Genomic DNA, 25,794 nt, shown 5'->3' with positions numbered 1-25,794 from the left:
TCCTCGCAGTCCTCAGAGAGCCAACCAACGTCCGTCTCGACGTTTTCCCGCGAGAAGTGCTTACTAACATCCTGGAGCGGGAAGGGGCGAACCTCTGGGTGTGGTATGGTTGGGCGACAGGGTTCGTACCTTGACACTTTTCGCCGGAAGAGGGCTGTGCGGGTAGGGATTCCGCACGCGACGCAAGATGCTCAAGTCCAAGACTTTCTTAAAAAAGACGCGGGCGGGCGGCGTGATGAAGATCGTGCGTGAGCACTACCTGCGCGACGACATCGGCTGCGGCGCACCCGGGTGCGTGGCGTGCGGCGATGCGCACGAGGGCCCGGTCCTCGAGCCGCAGCCCTTGGACCCGGCGAGCAGTCTCTGCCCGCAGCCGCACTACTTGCTGCCAGACACCAACGTATTGCTGCACCAGGTGCGTCGGCGGGCGGGCGGGCGAACCGAGGGCAGTGCGGCTCCCCTCCCCAGAAGGGGTGTGACAGGGAAACTGAGGCCCCAGGAAGAGCGACTTGCGCAACATCGTGTACTTAGGGAGACGCAAACCCCATCGGGACACATGCCTCCTGTCCGCCAGGCCAAGGTTCTTTTCCTTGTACTGTTTTTTTGAGTTCTTGGAGTCGTAAGAATTTTAAGATACGTTAATATTCTAACTCCTGGTGTCTCTTCTGCCTTAGATTGTAAGTGTCTGGAGGCCGGGGACCTGGGCTTCTGTGGCCTCCAGCCTGCGACCCCCAGGCAGCTTGTAAGTGCCTACGAACGAAAACTAGTGGGCCAACGTATTTCTTTATAAATAGGCTTTATTCTACGAAGCTTTGTCATTAGTCTGTTTATATGTGCTCTTCCGTAATTGAGCTGAAGGCTTTTCTATATGAAAATAGCTCCTTACCTTAATGTGTATTTACTGTTCTTCGAGCCGACAGGGTTTTTTGTTCGACAAAAACAATTTACAAATGAACATAGGAAAAATTATTATTATTTTTTTTTTAAGATTGATGTTCTTGAGGACCCTGCCATCAGGAATGTAATTGTACTACAAACAGTTCTCCAAGAAGTGAGAAATCGGAGTGCTCCTGTATATAAACGAATCCGAGATGTGACTAATAACCAGGAGAAGCATTTCTATACGTTCACTAATGAGCACCATAGGTAGGCGGAAAATTATATTAATTATCAGAAAACCATGGAGTTAGCTAAATTTGGGAGACGGTTCCTGGCAGTAATTAGTGACGTTGTCGGAAGATACGCATAGGTTTCATATTTGTGGGAGTATTATTTGGTTTTTACCCAGTTCTGCAGAAGATAATGCTAAGTAGACTTCACTAAAGTAATGTAGGCATTGATTGGATCAAACGTAGAACCAAGGTCTCCTGACACCAGGCTACAGTAGGTACTTTTATTTCCAAAATATTTTCATTTTGAGTTGATTTTAGCATGAGCTGAGCAATAGAACCTTGGAAGATGAGATTTGCCTAGGTTCCTGGAATACCATATTATATGGCTAATCAACATAGGTTAGTAAAATGTAAGTTTGTGAAGGAAAGGCTTAAAAATATAAAGCAGATTTATTCTTAAGGGGCTTTAAAAACTAATACTTTATAACTGGTCACGTCGAAGAACGTAAGGTTGAAAAGTGGAATTCTTTTTATGCTACAGATTCAAGACCCTTGAACATAATAAGTAGTTTTAGGAAATATATTGCTATTATGTTACATAAATATCCTATGTTGAGTCCTAGTATACTTTTATTAGGTTAGATCAGGGCTTCTCAACCTTGGCTCTGTTGACATTTTGGACTGGATATTCTGTGTCGTGGGCAGGCTGTCTTACACATTGTAGGATATTTAGCAGCATCCCTGGCTTCTACCCACTAGATGCCAATAGCAATCCTTCCCTGCCTTCCCCTCACCCACAGGGTTTTTACAACCCAGAATGTTTCCAGACGTTGTCGAATGTTCCTTGGGGGGCAAAATTACCCCTTGGTTGAGAACCACTGGATTAGATGGTAGGTCTGGTAATGAAATCCCATTGGAGTATGCAAATTTTAAGAAATATTTAATTTCTTAATTTTCTCTTTTTTATTCCTATACCCCAAACTGAAATATTGTTCTTGTAAAGAACAGTGCATCAGTAAAGCACTGTAGACTTCTTATTCCTAGCTCTGGTCTGAATCTAGAAACAGTACAGAAGACCAGGTTTTTGTGGAGCATGATCATCAGATTCTTAATCAGAGGTTAGCAATTTTGTTAGCTTATGTGCAGTGACTAGATCTTAGTAATACTGGGGTTGATGGGAAGAATCTTTGATCTTAGGACACTTGAGCAAATCTCATCTAAGACTCTGTTGCTCAAGTCATGTTAAAACCAATTCAAAAATTTATGACTGTATTTGATAAGGTTTAAGCATTAGCAAGTACAATTAATGTTGAGGAATAAAATAATTCTAAAAACTATGAATATAAATGTCTAAAGTTCTAAAATTAAATCTGTTATTTTCAAGCACTAGAAGTTATGATGCTTCCAAATTTTGTTGTTTTACTTAAATTTGGCTTTGAAGAACAGATTTAAAGAAATAAGTGTACTGACATGTTTGGGAGTTCAGAGTGGATAGACTTGGAAGGAATATGCAATCATATCTGTATTCTGGCCTTTAAGTCTCTAAATAGCCTCTGCCGTTTACTGAGTATTTATCATTGGTAAAAATTTATGTGCATTAAGTATTTAATGACTGTAGGATTATATGATCATCAATCATCTAACCATCCTATTTGTAGCTTTTAGGAATTACTGTCAACCTACAGTTGGAATGAAATCTCATTATCAGACCTACTAAGTTTTATTACAGTTTTTTTCAACAAACTGTTACTTGTTTAATGTCCCAACCTAAGATATAAATTCTAATCTCAAAATCTAAAAAAACAAAACAAACGAGAGGCCGGCCGGGTGGCGCAGCAGTTAAGTTCTCACGTTCCAATTCGATGGCCTGGGGTTCGCCAGCTCGGATCCCAGGTGCAGACCTACACACGGCTTGTCAAGCCATGCTGTGGCAGGCGTCCCACGTATAACGTAGAGGAAGATGGGCACGGATGGTAGCCCAGGGCCAGCCTTCCTCAGCAAAAAGAGGAGGATTGGTGGCAGATGTTAGCTCAGGGCTGATCTTCTCAAAACAAAACAAAACAGTTTCATAGATACAGGAAACAAACCGGAGCAGGGGAGGGCTTGGAGGAGTGGGAGAAATGGTGAAGGGGATGAAGAGGTGCAAACTTCTGGTTATAAGTCACCGGGATGTAATGTACAGCATAGGGAATATAGTCAATAATACTGTAATAACTTTGTGTGGTGACAGATGGTAACTAGACTTATTGTAGTGATCATTTTGTTATATATATAAAGATCGAATCACTGCTGTACACTTGAAACAAATATGATATTGTATGTCAATTATACTTTAGTAATAAATTCTGATCTTAATTTTTGTTTTTGTGAAATAAAATGGTTTTAGCCTTTTTATTGTCCTATTAATAATAGAACTGTCTTCTTTTCCACCCAAATTGTTCTCTTAAAAACTTACCCGTAAGGATCCTATTTATTTCCTCTCTGAGGTATAAATCTGAATACATTCAAGAGAAAAAGATACACCACTGACCTTTAAGTTTAGTGTTTATTAAGCATTTATGTCCTAAGACTTTTTACATGTCCTCGTTTCTGTTGATTTCCACTTGTTTCGGTTTTTTTTCTTCCCTTTACATTAAGAGAAACTTACGTTGAGCAGGAACAGGGAGAAAATGCTAATGACAGGAATGATAGAGCCATTCGAGTAGCAGCCAAGTGGTACAATGAACATTTGAAGAAAATGTCAGCAGAGAATCAGCTGCAAGTTGTCTTCATAACAAATGACAGGAGAAACAAAGAGAAAGCCATAGAAGAAGGAATACCAGCTTTCACTTGTAAGTCTTAATGTAGAAGCTGTTAATTTTTATATGCATTTGCAAATAGGAACTGTTAACAGGCCCATGGTCAGAGGTTACTTGAGTATTTAATATTTTCATATTCTTATATACCTTCATGTGATATTTTTGTGTGTTTTAATTTCTCAGCATTTCTAAGCTAAGTAAGTTGTGGTGCCCAGTGGCTGTTAGTTTCCCCCATCTCCATTTGAAATTGCCTTAGCAATAAAAGCTCATAGATATGCTTGACCCACTGCCTCTGCTTAGGCATGACCACATCAACAGATATTGGGGTTTTTTCCAAAAAAAGTTGAAAGGTATATTGTCACAAACAGGATTATCCTTGTCCTTTCATATGTAAGAAAAAAAATTGAATTTATCAAGAACAACAAAACTTATTTTTCAGGTGAAGAATATGTAAAGAGCCTAACTGCGAACCCCGAACTCATAGATCGTCTTGCTTGTTTGTCTGAAGAAGGGGTATGTTTGAGCTTGTTTTACTTTGTTCTTGAAAAGTGAAAATATTAAAATAGTCACTTTGGGTTAATAGGCTTATGGTTATCAAATTTAAGAATTGGAATATTGATGAGTAAGCTGGAATTGGAATAGGAGTTGGGTTAGAAACAACAAGAGTGGCTCTCTGCTAGGCTTATTGAATTGCCGTTCCTAAAAGACTTGACCTTCTAAAATAGCACTGTTCCCTGATATGTCTCTAGTAATCTGAGTAGATCCTGGCACATGCTGGGACTACTTGTTTGATGAATAAATGAAGGAATCCACAGGGGCTGGCCTGGTGGTGTAGTGGTTAAGTTCATATGCTGCACTTTGGTGGCCCAGGGTTCGCAGGTTCGGATCTCAGGTGCAGACTTACACACTGCTCATCAAGCCATGCTGTGGTGGTGTCCTACATACAAAATAGAGGAAGATTGGCACAGATGTTAGCTCAGGGACAGTCTTCTTCAAGCAAAAAGAGGAAGATTGACAGCAGTTGTTAGCTCAGGGACAATCTTCCTCACCAAAAAAAAAAGAATCCATGGCTGCTTGTGAATAAGTAGTAAGTATTTGACAAAGAAGTGGCAGACACTACAGACACAGAACATATAGCTGTAGCATTAATCCCAAAGGTGGAGGAGAAGGAGTCTTAAGACGTAGAATGGGAAGGGTAGGGGCCAGATAATGAGGACCTAGAATTTGTTCTGTAGGTCAGTAATTTTCAAACTGTCTTACAAGGATCTGACTAAAGGGCTACTGTGAAGAGAAAGTTTCAGATAGAATTCTGGGATCCCTACATTATAATGGCAGGCTAAAAGAAATTAAGGGAGTATGAGAGTGTGCCTGGGAGGAATGGGGGAGAATGATCAGAAATGGTATTTACTTGAAGGAAGACTGATTTGTGTAAATGATCAGAAATGTTATTTGAAAGAGGACTGATTTGTAAGATGATGCATATTATTGAGGGCAAGATTAGAGGCAAAGGGATGAGTAAAGGGATTACTGCCATAGCTGATTTGGGAGGGTGTGCTAAGTGGGTAATTACACTTTGGTGAGCCCTCATTTCCTTATGTGTAAAGTATATTTACTAGTAATGACTTCATACCGTTATGATCGAATGCGATAATAACAGTAGAATTAGTAAAATTCTTTCTCAGTGCCTGGCACGTGCCTATGGTAAAAGTAAATGGTGGTGGTTGTTATCATAGAAATAGGCTTTATGTAATAGACCGTTAGACATACATCCAGTCTTTACAGCATCTTCCCCATCCCTGCTTGTCTTCAGCCAGCTGCTTTACAAAACTAAAAGGAAGTGTGAATAGGTGAAAAACTGGGAAGGGAGAAATTACAGTATTGTAACACTTTCAATTGTGTGATGGGAAGGAGACAAATGAGGTGGTAGTTGGAGAGCAAGTAGAATCAAGAGGATTTTTTTTTTAAACATGGAAGAAAATAAGAGAGTAAATGTAGATGAAGAGAAGAAGAGGGCCTGTCACTGAGCCTTGGGACACTTCAACATTTAGAGATCAGGAAAAGGCGAATTGGCAGAGGAAACTAAGGAGGAGCTACCAGTGAAGTAGGACAGAAAACAAAGGAATGATGATTTGGATGCTAAAGTATTTCAGAGAAGGAAAGGTCATTTTAAAAAATTTTGCTAGGACTGAGAATGGACCACCGAATTTGCTAAGACAATATATTGTTAGTGATCTTGACAATAATGGTTTCAGTTGACTGAGGATGAAAATTGCTTGTAGTGGATTCATGAGAGACTGCCTGTGAAGAAGGAATACACTGCAATTGTAGATAATGCTTTTGTGGCATTTTGATGTTAAGTGGGACAGAGGATCAGGCCAGTGTCTGGATTGGGAAACAAAATTCATTTTTAATAGGTCATATTATTATAAGTTTATACGATGTTAGAATGTTACAGTAGAGAGGGGGAAATTTGATTCCAGAGAGGGAAGATAATTGCAGGATGAAGTTCTTGAATAGAGGAGAGGAGATGGTATGTAGTGCCCAACTGAAAGAACAGAAGCATTTTATTTATTGTTACAGGAGAGAAAGCTGAGGTTGTGGTACAGATGCAAGTAGGTGGGCAGATCTAGTGGCGGGAGGATGAAGTAGGTCTCTGATTGCTTCTGATTCTCAGTATGGAGATTGAGGTCATACATCTGAGAGGGAAGAAGGACAACAGGGAAGTTGCAGAGGTAAGCAAAAAAGGAGAAGGTATAAAGTAATCTCCTTGGAAGGTGGGAAAATGCTTGTGGGAAATGAGGAAGGAAACTAAAGGAGCCAAGCAATCAGGGTTTTGGATCTTGAGGTGTCTAAGAATCAAGACAGGTGTTGTCGATCTACATCAGTTTCCATCTTCCCTCCATCTTATATCCTTAGCTATTAGAATAGGCAGAATAAAAATAGCTTTTCTTGTGCTTTCAGTAGCCACCATCTTTTCATGGAATTGAGGCTTCAAATTAGCCTTCATGTACCCACCTGCTCACTTGATCACTTAACTACGTACCTTCATTTTGGGAGGCCTGGGGAGGGGAGATGGGGCTATGCAGAGCTTCTTAGTGACATATGTTGGTGGCTAAACACCTAAGTATAATGAAATTGAAATATTTGTGTAAGTTGCTCTAAAAATGGAAAGCATTTTTTTTCCCATTGTGCTATAGTCTCTGAAATTCATAGAATTGTATATACCATAGTGTGGATGGTTTGTAAAAGAAATGACCTGCTAGTGATAATAGTTATTTGTTGAGCATACAGCAGAATTGCATACTAACTACATCTTTTGGTTTTTTTATTTCACAGAGTGAAATAGAAAGTGGAAAAGTAATATTTTCAGAGCATCTTCCCTTAAGTAAGCTACAACAAGGCATAAAATCTGGTACATACCTTCAAGGAACATTTAGAGCCAGCAGGGAAAATTATTTAGAAGCTACCGTCTGGGTTCATGGTGACACTGAGGAAAATAAAGAGGCAAGTGTGTAAATAAATTCCTTATACACTAAAATACTTCCTGTTCATTGTTTTTTCTCATAAGTGTTTAAAATTTTATATGAGAATTTAAATTTGCTTTATCTCCCTGTTTATCAGTTTTAAGGCAGTTATGTGGGAAGTCATAGATACTAGTAGAATTCATCAGTTTTTTAGAAAACTGCTTATTGAAGAACTTTTTGTTAACATACTTTTAGGAGAATAAAAATCTAGTCACCCAGATAATAATAAATATGATTCTATTTTATATGGTATGACCAGTTATGAGAAATACTATTTACATAACATGTAATTGCTCCAGAGGGCTTCACTTGAAAGTGAAAAGCAGTTGCTTTTGGGGTGCTATTTGCCAGCTGCTCTTCTAACTTTGCATGCTGCATTTCATTTAATCTTCAACCCAGCCTATAAAAGTAGGTACTCTTTATTTTACTAATCAGGACCCTGAAATTTAGAGAGGTCAAGAAAATTTAAGGTCTTTTGGTACTAATGTTGTAAGAGTTACAGTGAAGCCAGGAACACAACCTATATTTTTTGACCATGTTTTTTTTTTTTAACTTGATATTGAGAAATTAAGAGGGCAGAATAAGGGGCTGGCCTGGTGGCATAGTGGTTAAGTTCATGCACTCTGCTTCGGTAGCCCGGGGTTTGGAGGTTCAGATCCCGGGCATGGCCCTAGCACTGCTCGTCAAGCCATGCTGTGGAGGCATGCCACATAAAATAGGGGAAGTTTGGCACAGATGTTAGCTCAGCGACAATCTTCCTCAAGCAAAGAGAGATATACAGAGACATTCAAAATGTATCTAAACTTTTGGTTGGTAACCTTCCCATTATTTTATTGCCGTTGAAAATTTCTGGGCACATGCCATTTGCTCTTTTATATAGATAATCTTACAAGGACTCAAAAATTTAAACCGAGCTATTCATGAAGATATTGTGGCTGTGGAGCTTCTCCCCAGGAATCAGTGGGTAGCTCCGTCTTCTGTGGTTTTACATGACGAAGGTCAAAATGAAGACGATGTGGAGAAAGAAGAGGAGAGAGAACGCATTGTATGAAACCAAGCAGGTTTTAATTTTTGTCCGTGTAGCTTTGTATAATTAATCAGTGTGTCATCTTTGGAGAAAGTTAAATCTCAATTCTCAGATTTATTGAATAAATTATAGTTCTGTAGTTTTAATACATCATATACGTAGTTGTTGTCCCTCTAAGTGCTTAAGTAGTCTTCTTTTAAATTAATGTCTTATTTTGCTCAAGTAAGTGAGTTTAAATACAAAAACAGTTAACTTGAGTATGAAACTGGAACTCTGTGACAGTTCAGGGACATGATCTGTCTGCATTAGTGAGATTTAAGTAAATACAAATGTAAAATTTTCTGAAATGCTTTTATGAAAAGTTAAAATTCCCTCAGCATAACAGAGGTACTTCTGGGCCCTTATATTTGGGTACATTTGGTAATTCCTTTTCTATTACTGTATTTGTTATGAAGAGAATGCTTTCAGTTTTTTCTTATAAGCCAAAGTCTACTTGATATGACCTATTGAATTTCCTATTGTAGAGTTACAAGAGTAATATGAATAGTAGGAATTCATACATCATTTGTAGTTCTTTTTCTGTGGATTATATTCAGTGCTCTGGAGTCTTATTGTAACATTATCCTTGCAGAGTGTAGGCCATAGGAGAATGTTAGAGGTAAAATACTATAAGGTCCTTCTGCTGTTTCTAATAAGAAATTCTCTTTATTTGGGTTTTTGTTTTGGATAAGGAAGAACCTTTAAAGATACATCTCTTTTTTAATGAATTAATAAATACCACACAGCTAATTAGTGCAAACTAGTACTAAAATCCTAGTCTATTAATCTCCAGACCTGTGTGTGTGTTTTAGTCAGTAGATCTTCATATTAAAAGTGAAGAGTTGAGTTCTGACGTGTTTATTTGATTGTATTTATTTTTTCCTTTGTTTTTTGATCATCCTTTCTTGTAGTGCTTTGTTATTATGGAACTATTTCCATTGTTTGGTTTGGCATACTCTTGCCTAGAATTTTGAAGCATCAAGATTCTGTAGTTTTATGTCATAATTTACTGCCTGAAAGTTTTAGTATTCATATTCATATTCCATTTGAAGAGTAATTGTCTCATTATACTTACCAGAAAAATAACTGAGAATTTTTATTTTTAAATCTCAGCTTAAGACTGCTGTAAATGAAAAAATGTTAAAGCCGACCGGTAGAGTTGTTGGAATAATAAAGAGGAATTGGAGACCATATTGTGGCATGCTTTCTAAGTCTGATATTAAGGAGGTGAGTAAAGTGCATGTTGCTATGTAATAAAAATGATACACTAATAGAACTTATAGTCCTCCCCTTGCCCTCATCCCCACATTTGTGTGTGTGTAAAATCTTTTTTCCTAATTTTCTGTAGTCAAGAAGGCATCTCTTTACACCTGCTGATAAGAGAATCCCTAGAATTCGGATAGAAACCAGACAAGCGTCTACTTTAGAAGGACGGAGAATTATTGTTGCTGTTGATGGTTGGCCCAGAAATTCCAGATATCCAAATGTAAGCTTGAATTATTAATTTTATTTTAGAATAATTAAAAATTGCTTCTTTTGGTGAAAGTAGAATCTGCTGTTATATAAAACTCATTCTGAAATTTAGGAATATTTCAAAAAGTTACTTGCTAAGTAGTGCATTCAATTTGAAAATTAATCTTATGAAATTCCAATGTAAATCATCTGGTTACTTTTACTCATATTTCCAAACAAATAACTTATTGATAGTGACTACAAAAATGGTGTTTGAGACTTAAGTAGATTCTGATAAACGAATTTTGAAGCTTCTATATTTGAAGCACGTTTTAAACTTGAAAGATAATAGGAAGTAAACAGACGCCTTGTTATGTAAGAACTGGGCCCTCAGGAAGTCTCCATAGTAAGTCACTTGAGAAGTCTTGTCATTTTCAGCTTTAATTTACTGAGGGGTCATTTTTAAGAAGTGATAGGAATGTTTAGAAGTACTAAGGTGATATATAAATGTTCAAGAATTTAATGTGATGTTAAAATATAAATGACCAAACAAAAGGCTTTGAAATACACCTTTCTAATAATACCTTTTGGTTTTAGGGACACTTTGTAAAAAATTTAGGGGAAGTTGGAGATAAAGAGACAGAAACAGAAGTTTTGTTACTTGAGCACGATGTTCCCCATCAGCCTTTTTCTCAGGCCGTTCTTAGCTTTCTACCAAAGATGCCCTGGAGCATTACTGAAAAGGTAAGTTGGAAAGAATTCTTAGTGACTTTATAAATTACTCTGTCTGAGCTAATTTTGTTTGGTTTCTATATGTGTTTTAAACGTGTAGAAACCATGGTCCTCTCGTCCTCTGCATTTAGTTAGACACACCACTCTTAGGTATTACAGAAATCATTTGCTGTACTGAAAGATAACTTCTTCTAGGGGACTAATGGTAGTTTATGTCAATATTTTCAAAGGTGAGGAAACCACAAATTACAAATTATAATGTGTGGTTATCATTAAGAAATAAAGCTAAGGTTTTTTTTTTTTTCCCCTATAGATAGTTGATTTCCCAAAAGCTGTGTTGCATTTGTGCTACCAAAATATAATTTTTTATTTCTTTATAATGTGGCATCTTCCAGGACATGAAAAATCGAGAAGACCTGAGACATCTGTGTGTTTGTAGTGTGGACCCACCAGGATGTACTGATATAGATGATGCTCTACATTGTAGAGAGCTTGAAAATGGAAATTTCGAGGTATTCATATTGTAATGACATTCTTATCTAAATATAGTTCTGGTCTTGAGTTCATTTTCTTTTGACCCATTATAGAATTTGTGAATTATTCATGCCAAGTATAGTTAGTTTTAGCTGCAGAGACTAATAGGCATGTATCAGTTGAATTGGTGGGGCTGTCCCTGTGGCCGAGTGGGTAAGTTTGTGCGCTCTGTGGCAGGCGGCCCAGTGTTTCGTTGGTTCGAATCCTGGGCGCGGACATGGTACTGCTCATGAAACCACGCTGAGGCAGCATCCCACATGCCACAACTAGAAGGACCCACAACGAAGAATATACAACTATGTACTGGGGGGCTTTGGGGAGAAAAAGGAAAAAAATAAAACCTTTAAAAAAAAACAAAAAAAACCCTTCTATAAAAAAAAAAAAAATTGAATTGGTAAATGTGACTGACCCTTTTTCCAGTTTAGCTAAATTTTGTCTTATTAGAACTGCATTAGTACATTTACCCAATTAAGAATGTTCACATCCTTTTATTTTTATCTTTCTAAGGTTGGTGTTCATATTGCTGATGTTAGCCACTTTATTAGGCCAGGAAATGCTTTAGATCAAGAATCAGCCAGAAGGGGAACAACTGTATATCTTTGTGAAAAGGTAAATGTGTTAAATTTAAAATGAAATTTTGATATATGCTTATAACTTTTTCATCATCTGCCTTATTCTTAATAATAGAGTCATCTGAGGTATTTCCTGAGGAAAGGAGAGCATCAGTATTTAGTGAAATAAGATGAGTAACTATTACATTAATTGTGCATAGTTTGTAAAAATTATGGGTGCTTTAGGATTCTTGAACAGTCTGGACTAGTATATGAATTAGCAAAAAGACATACACAGAATAGGGTGAGCTTAAATCTGTGAAAATGTTCCCATGTTTTTTGTTATAGAGTGGCCCAAATAACAAGTAGATATGGTTGAGGTACATTGTTGTATAGCATTTAACTTTATCTATGGGTAACTAACGTATTTTCTGTTTTTGATTAAGACATGAGTCAATTCTGTCAAAATTTACCATTTATTCCTCTTTTTTAGGTATGCTCCCATAAACTTACATAGAAAAATTGTGAAAGTAGAAGGAAAAGTTAAGCTTAGTTTGCTACGAATTCATTGTCAAAGTTCTTCCGCATAGCTATTTTCTGTAAAAATTTGGTGTCTCTCTTTTTTAGTATGTTTAGAATGCCATGTAGTTTGTATTAAGCATTGGAGAAAAGTCCAGTCCTCGGGCTAGTAGGGTTTGTGTCTGTTATCTGTACAAACTTACTATACAGACCAGAGGTTTCAGACTTTCAGAGGACAGCCAGGTGGTTTGTGTAGAGGATTTAAACTGAGGTCCGCTGACATGAAGTCCAGTTTTCTTTCATTGCTTCCCTTTTGTGATGATTGTGTATAAGTGCTTTTCTAGAAATAGACTTTTTATTTCACATTTTCTCAATTCTATTCACAAAGACCTTTTTTTTCTTGTTAAATTAACGCTATTTGAGAATAGAACCACCAATAAATGTGTGGCTATAGCTGAGTAATCTGTGACTCTATTTTTATCTGTTTCAGAGGATTGACATGGTTCCAGAGTTGCTTAGCTCTAACTTATGTTCCTTGAGATGTAACGTTGACAGGTATTTATGCATGTTTTTTCATAAGAACATAGTATTTACTACTTTAATTCCCATTTACAAATACTGTTTATTTTCCCCCGTAGGTTGGCATTTTCATGTATTTGGGAAATGAATCACAATGCTGAAATCTTAAAAACGAGGTTTACTAAAAGTGCCATTAATTCGAAGGTTAGTTTCATGGTTAATATTTAATATTAAAATGTTTGGTACTTTTAATGGTGTTCTAGGTTTTTTTGAAAAAGTTAGGCTTTTTTTTAAAGAAACTCTTCCCCAATGTTGCAGCAAAATCTAGGTTTTTCTTTGAGTTATCTGCTTAATTCTTGATGTTGTTTAGAAATGAGTTTATGTGACAGTTGTCCTATATTCAGAAACTTACAAAGCGTATATACTTGAGAAGACCAAATAGATGACTTTTTGCCCTAACTCAGGAACGCCAGTATTTGAAGTTGTCCCAACTAATCATTGGTTAGTATTTTAAAAGTCGTCATGTGCATCATCTTCTTGTTTCTTGCTTATTCTCATAGAAATGGTGTTATAAATCATAGTTGGATTCCAGTAGAACTAGCATGAGATCTGTGTTCAGACAGAATGGAGCCACATCATCTTTCTCCTTATCCTTTTCCTTTTTTTGTTCTCCCCAGATTCCCTTAGGTTCTCATTTTCCCTGAATCTTCCTCTGAGTTTGCCAAACCCCGTTTCTTCCAATGATCCATTTTCCAAATTTACCAACTTTTTCTCTCCCTTTAACTTCATTCTTTCTGTTCTAATCAACCAGTGGTTGGAAAGGAGGCAGTGTTAGACTGACAGTGATGTGTGAATGATTTAAGCCTTCCTAGATTTGTGTTTTTAAATAAGATGAGTTTATAATTCTCCCAGACTTGGTCAGTGTAACAAAATTACACGAAAAAAATTTAGTGAACATGTATATAAGAGAAAACATTTTTAGAAGAGGAATTCTTAGCCCCTAGTAGATAATTTGGCTCTCTGAAGAATCTGACCTGGCCTGCATCAACTAACTCTTCTGCCATTCCTGAATTTTACTTGTGAAGCTACTTTTTTTTTTTTGAATAAGCTAAAATATGGTAGTTTTCCATGAGTAGAGAAGTAGGAAAACATTTGGATATTTGTATATTTGGATTGTAATTGGAAATTACTTTAAATATTTTCTAGTACTATGATTTGTCTCATTCTTAGATACTTGGAGTGTTTATTAGATTTCTTATAAAACATGATGTCTAGATTATTACAGTTTTCTTAATGTAAAGTAAAGAAGTAATGATCATCTGGAAAGGATTTCACTTTACAGTCATTATCAGAATAATCCTACCTTCCTTTTTATTTTACTTTATCCTTATCTAAGTATTTGTACATTAACTGAACTATGAAAGTAAAGTTTAAGCAATTTATTTACTAACAATACTACTTTTTGTTTTAACATAAGTTTGCTTAGGTTAAATAATACATCAGTTAATGAACCAGAAATTGAGATGTGGAGTATAAATATTATAGCTAGGAATCTTGATTCTCTTTTGTTAACTGATTTTAGGTTTTTCAAAATTATGCAGTTTATGGTAGTGGAAATATGAGAACATAGTAAGCCAGTTTTTGTAAGAGTTATGTTAACATATGGTTTCCTTTTTAGGCTTCTCTTACATATGCGGAAGCTCAGATGAGAATTGATTCAGCAACCATGAATGATGATATCACCACTAGTCTCCGTGGACTAAATAAACTAGCTAAAATCTTGAAAAAAAGAAGAATTGAAAAAGGGTACATTTCAAAAATATTTGTTAAGACATATAATTTGGGGCTGGCCCAGTGACGCAGCAGTTAAGTTCACATGCTCTGCTTCAGTGGTCTGGGGTTTGCTGGTTCAGATCCCGGGCACGGACCTATGTGCCGCTTATCAAGACATGCTGTGGCAGGCGTCCCACATATAAAATAGAGGAAGATGGGCACAGGTGTTAGCTCAGGGCCAATCTTCCTCAGCAAAAAGAGGATTGGTGGCAGATTGTTAGCTCAGGGCTAATATTCCTGGAAAAAAGGTATAATTCATATATCCTGATATTAAGATAACTTGTGAACTTTTTAAAGTGTTCTATCATGGACGATGAGGAATTTTCTAATAGGCTGAATAGAGACTCTTAAGTAGAGACATTCTGTTCTTGCTACCTTTTAAATACTAGCAACTGGATTCTGGTATTTGTTCAGGACCTCTGACCTTGTGATTGTTGTGCTAAAAATACTGGTATGTTTGAATCAAAGATCTTGAAGAAATTCTAGGAAGGCAAAAGCTCCTTAAGATTCTTCTACAGATTGTTTTAATTTTAAGTAGAAATGAGTTTCCAGGTTGTACATTATTTTCCAGATGTCTAAATGAATGTAGATGAAGTCCTTCTTGCCCTTTAGAATTGGAAGAGATTTTAGAGATTGTGTAATTCAACATCTTCATTTTAAGTGATTAAAAATTACATGGAAGCAGTCTGCCAAAGATGCGATAATTGGTGGCAGATTTGCATCTTTTAACTATTACATTATGGCATTTGTCTAGTTGCAGAGATGTAAGACAAGGAGTATCCAAGTACCCAGGCTTGTTCAAGTAAAGTAGTTAAAGGAAATTCGATTCTTGAAAGATGTCATCCACTATCAGGGTAAAGCGAGTACGTGAGCCTTTCAGATACTGGTCTGTGGGTTCCCCCCCCCAACCAGGGTAGGGTCACAGGTAGGTACTAAAAGAGTTTTTGTTGGAGAGTGCAAACTCTAGATCTGTGTTGTTTTGTAAGATGTGCCTATTTAAATTAAAATTCATTAAAATTAAAAATTCAGTACCTGAGTTGCACTAGCTACATTTTAAGTTCTCAGTAGCCACATGTAGCTAGTGGCTACCATTTTTCACAGTGAATGGAGAACATTTCCATCCCTGCAGAAAGTTTCATTGGACAGTCTTGTTCTAGGAACTTATGCTGAGCCACCCCATCTCTACTCACACCTCAGTTTTCTGGGAATTTTTCATATGATCGTAAATATGAAACTTGAATATGTGTGAGGATAATTTGAATGCAGTAAAACCCAATGAAACTATTGCTCAAGCTTGTCATTTAGATGTAAATAAGAGGAATATAATTAGATTTTTCCTTTTTTTGAGGTTATCGAAGGTTTACAGTATGACTGGTATGAAAAGAAGGTTTATGTAAAATTAATTTTTAGAAAGTTTGTTTTAAAAGCAAAGTGAATAAAAACACAAAACTATTCATTTTGGTGGTTTTAAAGTAAGAGAGGTAAATTTGCATTTATGACAAAGCTTCTCGTAATTAGGTTGGGAAACATTTTTTAATTTCAAAAACAGTCTGCCCGTTTAGTTTTGTAAGTAGATAGTCATCTACTGGTAAAACATACCTTTGAATCTTCTCAGTCTTGAGGGGAATTGAGGAAACAATCAGTAAAAAAATTGGTATCTTTACCTTCTTAAAGGATATATTATGTCTTGTCTTAAATTATATCTATCTTTTTTTTTTTTTGAGGAAGATTAGCCCAGATCTAACATCTGCCACCAATTCTCCTCTTTTTGCCAAGGAAGGCTGGCCCTGAGCTAACATCCATGCCCATCTTCCTCTACGTTATATGTGGGACGCCTACCACAGCATGGCTTGCCGCGCAGTGCTACATTCCACACCTGGGATTCAAACCGCCGAACCCCGGGCCACCGAAGTGGAATGTGCGAACTTAACCGCTGTGCCACCAGGCCGGCCCCATTAAATTTTATCTATCTTAAAGGATAGATGGATCCATGACATAAAATTTTAAGTGTTTCTATGAAGGAAAAATGATCAAAATGTGATTAGTATACCTTGCTTTTTGGGTCAAGATATACTAATAAACAGATTAAATCTGGCGTAGATCCTTGTTCTAAATACCACATGGCAAGAAAGAAATATTTGTCGAGATTCCCTGTATTGTGTTCCTTCTGTAGTTCTTCTAATAAAGGTGAAGAATGGAGGGAAAAAGGACTTGGAATCTCTCTTAACTTGCCCCATCTTATTTTTTTCCCTTCTCCATGATTGTCCATGGTTACCTAGCCTCATTAAACTCCTTAATTTTAGGTTGATTTGGAGCTGACCTGATGAAAATAGCATCAAGGTGTGAAGAAACATTAGACTTACCTTGCCTTGTGGGACATTTACTTCTCAAAGGAGAACTTGCCAGCTCTGTAAATGAACCATGCATAGTACGTTAATCTGACACATAGCACTCAAATGTTAAGAGCCATCAGTATTTCTAAGATATTAGTGGTGGGAGTTTATCAGTCTCCTCTCCATTGGTTGAGAGTATGTGAAAGATGCTTTTGAACCATGGTTCTTTTGACATTACTGATCTACCCATGGCAGCTTCCCTTTTCCCTCTCTCCATCATCCCTCACCCCAGTACATTTTTTTCTGTAGTAAATAAAAAACTGCCAGGTACTTTCTTCATTTATAAAAGTGATTACAAACCCATGTAGCTCAGGAAAAACTCATAGTTTGGGTAGAGAATTTATTCAAATTCTCAGAAGCACAAGGACTCATTTTCTTGTGTTGCTATTGTCTTCTCTATTTAAATGCATTTTAAATCTGTAAAATATTAACCTGTCCGTGAAAATAGAGCATAAAACTTAGCAGATGGTCATAAAGACTTCAAAAGAAAAACTGTTACGCATATGCAGTAATCATTTTCTATTTTAAAAGAATCACTTCCAGAATTATTTCTGTTATTGGCTCATTTGACTAATTCACCTCTTTAATTTTTATTTAGGGCTTTGACTCTTTCTTCTCCAGAAGTTCGATTCCACATGGACAGTGAAACTCATGATCCTATAGATCTGCAGACCAAGGAACTTAGGTGTGCAATTTTTTCCGTGGGCAGTAGCTACAATTTTGGTTTTAAATGTAATGTCTAGTATATATATTAATAAACATATTTATACCCAAAATAATCTATTTCTAGTAGGGTTATGATTTCTGCAGATTTTTTTCACTTATGAGTTATATAGAAAAGCAATTATAATTTCACTTTTTAGTTTTTCTTATATAAAACTGAGATGAGTATTATAATAGAAAAATTCCCAATTTGAATTGGTTTGTCTTGATGTGTGATGTATTAGAACTTGGCTAGTAATAGTTATGGTAAGTAAAAGAAGATTGCCCTGATTAATATCTTAAGTATTTAATATAGAATATACTGTACTAGGGTAGAGTAGTGGTCCAGACCATGGGCTTTGAAGCCAAGACTACCTGGACTTGGATCCCGCTTCTGCCAATAACTCTGCACAAGTTATTTGACCTCCCGGCGCCTCAATTTGTCAGTAAAATAGGATTGATAGTACAGTGTTGTGAAGAGTACTCAGATGTTAGGTATTGTTGTTACTGTTTTATTGATTTGGTTAAGCTTTAGGAAGCAAGACTACTTTTGGTTAAATCATAGGCCTCCTTTCCATGCCTCTTAATATAATTCTGAAATTAAACATGCATTTATACTTTTCTAGTAGATGACTAAGGATTAAAAGTGGGACCGGTATGTGCTTTATAGAATTAAAGCTAAAATTAAAAGATACCTTTGGGTGAACTTCTGTGCAAATAAGTCTAATGTTAATACAAACTGTGAGCCCAATACTAGGAACTTTTTTGAGAAAAATGTTGAATCCAGCTTGGCCAAAGTAGAATATCACCCATTTCTTCTTACCAAGAAGAAGAAAAACCATATTTCTAAGAGATTGTCTCTGTACTTTTGAAGGTATGATTGGAGGTCTTCCTAATATTTTAAAAATTAGTATACTTTAGGAATCTTGTCAAGAAGTTGTAAGTTCTTATTAAAAATGGAGAGATGAATGAAAGATTAATAATGCACGTTCATTGACTTGTGAGAAAGAAAGCACTATGTAAATAGAACACATTTACTAAACTAGGTTTTAAATGGATGTCGGCTAACTATATAGAATTAAAAGCAGTATCAAGTTGGTTAAGAGTTTTGAAGTCAAATTATGTGGGCTCAGATTCTGATACTACTAACTGACCTTGAGCAAAAGAATAATGTTACACATTCATAGTTTTCTCATCTGCAAATATATATATACACACATATATATATATACACACACATATACATATATTTATATATCTCACAATGTATGTGGCACTTATAGCACAATACCTGGTCCATAATAAGCACCCAAAATAACTATTGTAAATATTATTGCTTCATTTTGATGATTTATTAGTGAAAGTTTTAGTTTTTTTAAGTCAAAATTTGTATGACCTAAACAGCTTTTAATTCTTCATAATAAACTTTATTTTTATGGATTTACAGTTAAAAAATCTCTCTGGACTTAGTAAAAGGAGGTGAAAATGCTTATGATTTAGATTTTATATTCAGTCATGTACTGCATAACATTTCAGTCAATGATGGATGGCATGTATGACGGTGGTCTCTTAAGATTAGTACCATATACCATGTAATAGGCTATACCATCTAGGTTTGTGTGACTATAATCTATGATGTTTGCACGATGATGAAATCACCCAATGACACATTTCTCAGAATGTTACGTCTGTCATTGAGCGATTCATGACTATTACTAGAGTTAGTAAAGTTTCTATTCTTTTAATGCAATTTGTAAAGTCTCCTCCAGCGTGAGATGAGATTTACTTATTATGCATCACATAGAGATTGTTAGCATAGTAGCTGAGAAATGAAAGAGCCTTAAGTTATTAAAAATACACATGTACATACACATATGAATGTTTACATAGGAAGTAATTCTATTATCTTGTTAGTAGAAGAGGTAACCTGTGAATAAATATGATATATAGAAGTCTCAGATTCTTTTTCCTTATTTAATGATTTTTCCATTGACAGAGAAACAAATTCCATGGTAGAAGAATTTATGTTACTTGCCAATATCTCTGTTGCAAAAAAAATTCATGAAGAATTTTCTGAACATGCTCTGCTTCGGAAACATCCGGCTCCTCCTCCATCAAATTATGAAATTCTTGTTAAGGCAGCTAAATCCAAGGTAAAGATACAATAGTTTGAGAATCATCTGTGTTTGTGTTGTGGGCTATCCGTGGCACTGCATGATCTATATCATCATTATTATTATTGTCTACATTTCCACAAAAGTTTTTTTATTTCTTGATGCAAAGCTACTTGATGTTGGTAGTTCTTTTGATTAAAAAAAAATGATCTAACTTGGGTATGGTCATGTCTTACCACATTGAAATCATTTGCTTAATAAAATCCTTTACTGGCTCTAAAGAACACCCTATGCTAAAGCCAGATGTTGCAGACTGACTTATTTGCAGTATCCTGAACATAGTAAGCTCTTCCATATCTCTGTGCCTTTACACGTTTTTTATGTTTTGTTACTTCATGCCTCCTCTGAAGCCCAACTTCAGAGATTTACAAATAATTTTTTTCTCTCTGTCTTCAACTTACTTAAGCCCTCTTTATATCATGTTCCTAAGAAAGCAGTCCGTTTATTGCACACGTGGGAAAAAGGAAAAATGTAGAAAGGGCACTATTTCCTCAACCCCGTATCCCCGCTGCCTCTGGTTAGTCAACTCTCGTTTAGGCATAATGACTGCTACCTTTGGGGCGACTGTGGTTTACAGTGGTTTTCTTTGGATCGCTTATTCAGGTCCCATCTTTCCTGTCTAGAAGAGAGCTGGGAAGAGTAGTGTTGGCCCTGAGGGCAGTATTCTAACAGGATGGCATTGGTTTCTGACCTTTGTCAGACTTTTATGGTAGCCATGTCATATCCATCAGTCAGCTTCTCCTCTGCTCTCAGGCTTACACTGTAAATTGGGGAATTTTCTGTTAAGACTTGGGCAGAAGATGGAAAATTTAAGTATTTTTTGCCCCATCTCCCAAAGTAGGACAAAACAGCTAAGTTTGATGTATCAGCACATTGAGCTGTGGTGACCAGTACAGTTTTATTTTGGCTCTGGCTTTATTTCTACTTTGAGTGGAAGGAAATTATCTGCAGAAAAAGTCCAGATGTGCTAGAAAGTATCCAGATGTGCTTTTATTTTTTTTCTACCCCAACAAAGATTATGGAAACACAAATTGGACTTTGAGAAGTATTACTGCTGGCTCCCACCATCATTTTCTTCGTTGAAACTTCTTCAGAATGTTGCTACTTTGGTACCTTTAAATGCATTCAGAAAACTAAGCTTTGATGTTGCATGAAACAATCATTACTTTTTATAAATTTATTTTTAGTTCTCCTGGGTTAAGGATAAAAAGCATAAACAAACACTTACTATCTGGTCAAAAACACCATATTTGTTCAGTCAGATTTGTTGTATTTTGAAGACATGATGGTACTGATTTTAAACTGTTTAATGTGGTGCTCTTTCCCTCCTCTTTGTTGATAGAATTTGGAAATTAAAACTGATACAGCCAAGTCTTTGGCTGACTCTTTGGACCGGGCTGATTCTCCTAGTTTCCCGTATCTAAACACCCTGCTACGAATATTAGCCACTCGCTGCATGATGCAGGCTGTGTACTTCTGCTCGGGAATGGATAATGATTTTCATCACTATGGCTTAGCATCACCAATATACACTCATTTTACCTCACCCATCAGAAGGTATTTTTTCCTTATGAAATTAAAGAAAATAGAATGTAGTTAATTTTGTATTTTAAAAAGATATTTTAATGCTAACATAAGCATGATTCTTATTTCTCTTTCATGTATCTAGATACGCAGACATCATTGTTCATCGGTTGCTGGCTGTGGCTATCGGGGCAGACTGCACTTATCCAGAGTTGACAGACAAACACAAGCTTGCAGATTTATGTAAGAATCTCAATTTCCGGCACAAAATGGCTCAGTATGCCCAACGTGCATCAGTGGCTTTTCATACCCAGGTATCTATTTGCCTTCTGTTGATAATGTTAGGAGAGATGATGTTTTGTTTCTTTTTTATTTCATTTCAAAGGTTATTTTCATTTCAAAATATTTGACAATTCTTAATAAGGTGGTATGTTGTTTTTCAGTTATTTTTCAAAAGCAAAGGAATAGTAAGTGAAGAAGCCTATATTCTATTTGTAAGAAAGAATGCTATTGTGGTGTTAATTCCAAAGTATGGTTTAGAAGGTACAGTCTTCTTTGAAGAAAAGGACAAACCAAAGCCACGGCTTATTTATGATGATGAGGTACAGTATTTCTCATGTTTTTATTCATTTATTTATTTTGGGGGGGAGGCACTTTTTCTTCGATAGGTTACAAATGGTATCTATAAAGGGTAAAGTTATTTTTTGAACCCTACAGAATTTAATTGTGCCAACTAAGCTTATCATTTTACTCAAAATTTCTCACCTCAGTATTTGTTCCCACATACACATGTTGTCCTTGATTTCTTTTATACCATGTAAAGATTTCTCCTCTAAGGAAGACTTGAATTACGCTTTGCCCTAGGTGGACAGCTGGATTAAAGTGAAGAAAGAAATGTTGCTTAGAGCTAGGGGAAGGGAATTTTTTTTAACCTGTTTCCAGTGTCTCTTACCTGACACACTCCCTACTTCCCTAACCTTAGTAGAACTACAAAACAGTAAACTGTGTCCGCAGTACCTTTGTGCTCCTTTGCTAGACCCATAATTTGCTAATTAAAGGGGTGAGAATCCTGAGATTAATTAATATATATAGGGACCATCTTAATGAGAGGAGGGAATAATGCACATAAATAACTCATATTTATGTGAGGCTACTAGATTAGTGGTTTTTGTTATTTTGGACACATAGATATGCTTATTAAATATTGAAGTGATTTTTAAACTTGTAAATCACTATGAAAGGTAAACTATAAAGAATTAGAACAAAGGCTCGAGTGGATGGAAGCAATTAAAAGTAGTAAAATGTGTTTTGTTTAGATACCTTCACTTAAAATAGAAGATACAGTGTTCCATATATTTGATAAAGTTAAAGTGAAGATCATGTTAGATTCATCTAATCTTCAGCATCAGAAAATCCGAATGTCCCTGGTAGAACCACAGGTAAGACCAAACTTTTGTTGTCCATGTTGTGGCGGAATAACCAGTACATATTTTGTGAAACAGGGATATAGTCACAGGTTAGTTCTGTTGAATGATTGAGGGAATCCTGCAAGTAGTGTGGAGGCCAAATATTTGCATAGCACACCTTTTTCTCTCTGATTTCTATAGGCCATGGGATCCCAGATGTCTAGGATTCTTCTGAGGTCTTTGGTACCAAAAGCAGAGCTCTTTGAGATCTCCTGCCTAGTCCTTTTTCACTTTTATCAGTTTTCGAATCTGCACTTGTGAAGATTAAGATAAAGTGTGTTTCACCTGAGATACTGGTTCTTAACCTTTGTTCTGCCCCAACACACCTGAGGCCTCTGCGGCTGACAGTGGCTCAGCAAGGATAAATTGGGCATGTTGTAAACACGCTCTTCCCAATGACATGCTTCTCACCTGTTGAGATCATGTCTTTTACATTTTTGAACCACTGTAACTTTTCTGTGAAATATATATACTTGGTGTAGAAAACCTTTACTAACCCCCTTCCCCCTCTTTACTCTTACATCCTTTTGAACTTGAAAGTGTCAGTGGGGAAGGGGAAGATGAGAATGAGATTTATTCCTTATTTTATGCTTTTACTCACCTTATTTTTCACCGTTTGCATTGCTTTAGATACCAGGAATAAGCATTCCTATGGATACTTCAAACATGGACATTAATGAACCAGAGAGAAAGAAGAAGAAGCTTGAAAAGTAGCTACAGCCAAAACATAAACTTCAAAGATTAGTTTCTTTTTTAAAAAAATTGAAAGACTTCTAAATCTAGGAAGTGTGTGATACAATTTGTTACTTTTAACTACATTTTAATAATTTTAAAAATTTGCATTTTTATTGAACTGTTGACTTTGTCCCATCACGCTAGTTCATTTCTGGATTGAACAGAACTATTTATGCAGAAAATTTCAATTGAATATCCATCACTTAAATAGTGACAGGATAGCAACTTCAGGGATCTGTAAAGATCATTTAAAGGGAACATTCATCTGCTCATTGAAGGGCAGATTAATTTTGCATATGTAATTTGATTATTTAATATTGATAGAAAAAAACTATCATTTTCCTATGGAGAAAAATAGAACATTTTTAGAAGCAAGGAACAATCTATTCTTTCTTCTTGAAAGCTGTCGGTGTTTGGTATGGCAGTTTTTTAGATTTCAAGACAATGAAGTCAAGATCTGTCAGGAAATTCAGTATTTAATTTCCTTTGCCATCTTTAATTTACCTAACTTACATACAGTGTTCCCTTATTGTTAAAAAGCCTCCTGCATTTTATTAGTAGTCCTTGAACAGCTGTGGATGTTTAGGAATTGGATGTTGTAAGGCGGCAGGCAAGAAGTAGGATATTTTGATCTGACTGGAAAAATAGGTTTTTTTTATACCAGGTAGTAAGTGTGATCATCATCTTTGATCTTCAGCTCAAAAATCTCCCCCAAAATAAGGCATTAGGGCTCAAAGAAATAATAGAGATGGCACTTTAAATGCCACATCATGTTAATTATAAAATAAAAAGTAGATAATTAATGATTGTTAAACTGTGTATGTATCAGACTATATAGGAAAGGGGAGACTGTGTAAGGACATATTAAAGGGAACAGATTGAAGTATTGTAATTTGGTGTGCCAGAGTGACTACTTCCCTTGTTAAGCACAAAGATTAGTGATGATTAAATTGGTGTTTTCGAGGATATTTTGAGATAGAGTTACTTTGAAACATTTTACTTACTGAATTTCTAAAGTACCTACAGTGTCCCAGTCACATACGCTGTCTTCTCTGCCTTGAAGGAGCTTGTGGTACAGCAAGACAAGACTGGCAGCTACATCAGCACATATACAAAGTGAGAATAATTACAACATCTACAATCATTTAGGCGGTCAGTAATTATTAAATGATTGTTCCAGTCTCCCATTACTAAGGAACACAGCCGTACACTGAGGGAGAACTTGTCTCAGTTGAAGGAAGAGAGCCTTGTGTGGACTACACGCTAGAGCGCAAGTCAGCCAGCCTTTTCTGTCAGACACTTAGGCTCTGCTAGCCATACAGTCTGTTACAGCCAGAGTACGCAACTCTCCTGCTCTTACAGTGAAAGCAGCCACAGGCAGTGTGTAAACAAACAAGTATGGCTATGTTCCAACAAAACCTTATTTATGGACACGAACATTGAAATCTCATAATTCTCATGTGTCACAAAGTAATACTCTTGGAATTCCCCACCACTATCCCCCCCATCCCCCCACCATTTAAAAATTTCTTTGCCCATGGGCCATAGTTCACCTGCAGTAGAGGAAAAGGGAGGCTTCTTGGTAAAACAAGACGACGACCTTGAGTCTATAGTCACGTGTCGCTTAACGAAGGGGGTAGTTCTGAGAAATGCGTCATTAGACCATTTCAGTGTTGTGCGAACATCAGACTCTATTTACATGAAACCTGCATTTTACAGCCTGCTACACACCTAAGCTATATGGTACTGAACTTCTGGGACTACCATCGTATCTGCAGTCTGTCGTTGACTGAAACATCAAGCAGGGCATTACTGTATTTATCTTTCTTCCAAGTTTTTCTTGTTCCTCATTTATGAGGAAGGCCTACTTTAGACATTAGTCCCTACTGAGTAGTTCAAGATGACCAGAAACCTTATTTTCACCCTACAGTCTCTTCTTAGGTAGTCTAAAGTACTTCTAGTGCCAGTTCTTAGGCTAAGCAGCTTACGTGGAATATTTCCCTTAAAAAGCCCTGTTGAGTATGACTATTACTCTCATTTAACATATCAAAATTGATTGAGGTTTTTATGGCCCAGATGAAGTATTGGATGAAGGAGGAGGGATTTGAATCCAAGTTATAGTCACTCTGTTCTTTGCTTCTTGACTTGTGCTTAGAAAAA

At 36.4% G+C, this 25,794-nt stretch overlaps 1 protein-coding gene across 4 annotated transcripts; it reads left to right on the top strand.

Moving 5' to 3' along the window:
• Positions 1-2: 2 nt before the first annotated feature.
• Positions 3-24,437, top strand: DIS3 (DIS3 homolog, exosome endoribonuclease and 3'-5' exoribonuclease). Of its 4 annotated transcripts, none has more exons than XM_044779869.2 (22): positions 59-415; positions 675-742; positions 989-1,146; positions 3,750-3,943; positions 4,350-4,423; positions 7,247-7,414; positions 8,315-8,479; positions 9,614-9,727; positions 9,849-9,986; positions 10,550-10,696; positions 11,080-11,196; positions 11,726-11,827; positions 12,779-12,843; positions 12,927-13,011; positions 14,486-14,613; positions 17,632-17,718; positions 19,732-19,888; positions 21,252-21,466; positions 21,579-21,747; positions 21,877-22,035; positions 22,750-22,872; positions 23,530-24,437. In XM_044779869.2, the coding sequence occupies exons 4-22, from the start codon at positions 3,850-3,852 to the stop codon at positions 23,611-23,613; spliced, it is 2,391 nt and encodes a 796-aa protein (XP_044635804.1). In that variant the 5' UTR covers positions 59-415; positions 675-742; positions 989-1,146; positions 3,750-3,849; the 3' UTR covers positions 23,614-24,437. The 4 variants fall into 4 exon arrangements, with proteins under 4 accessions (XP_014715490.2, XP_044635804.1, XP_044635805.1 ...); XM_070480885.1 differs by having other exon boundaries at positions 296-580; XM_014860004.3 differs by lacking the exon at positions 675-742 and having other exon boundaries at positions 3-415.
• The last annotated feature ends 1,357 nt before the right edge of the window (positions 24,438-25,794 follow it).

This window comes from Equus asinus, chromosome 11 (assembly GCF_041296235.1).
Source record: "Equus asinus isolate D_3611 breed Donkey chromosome 11, EquAss-T2T_v2, whole genome shotgun sequence".
Taxonomy (NCBI): domain Eukaryota; kingdom Metazoa; phylum Chordata; class Mammalia; order Perissodactyla; family Equidae; genus Equus; species Equus asinus.
This window is presented reverse-complemented; position numbering and strand designations above follow the sequence as displayed.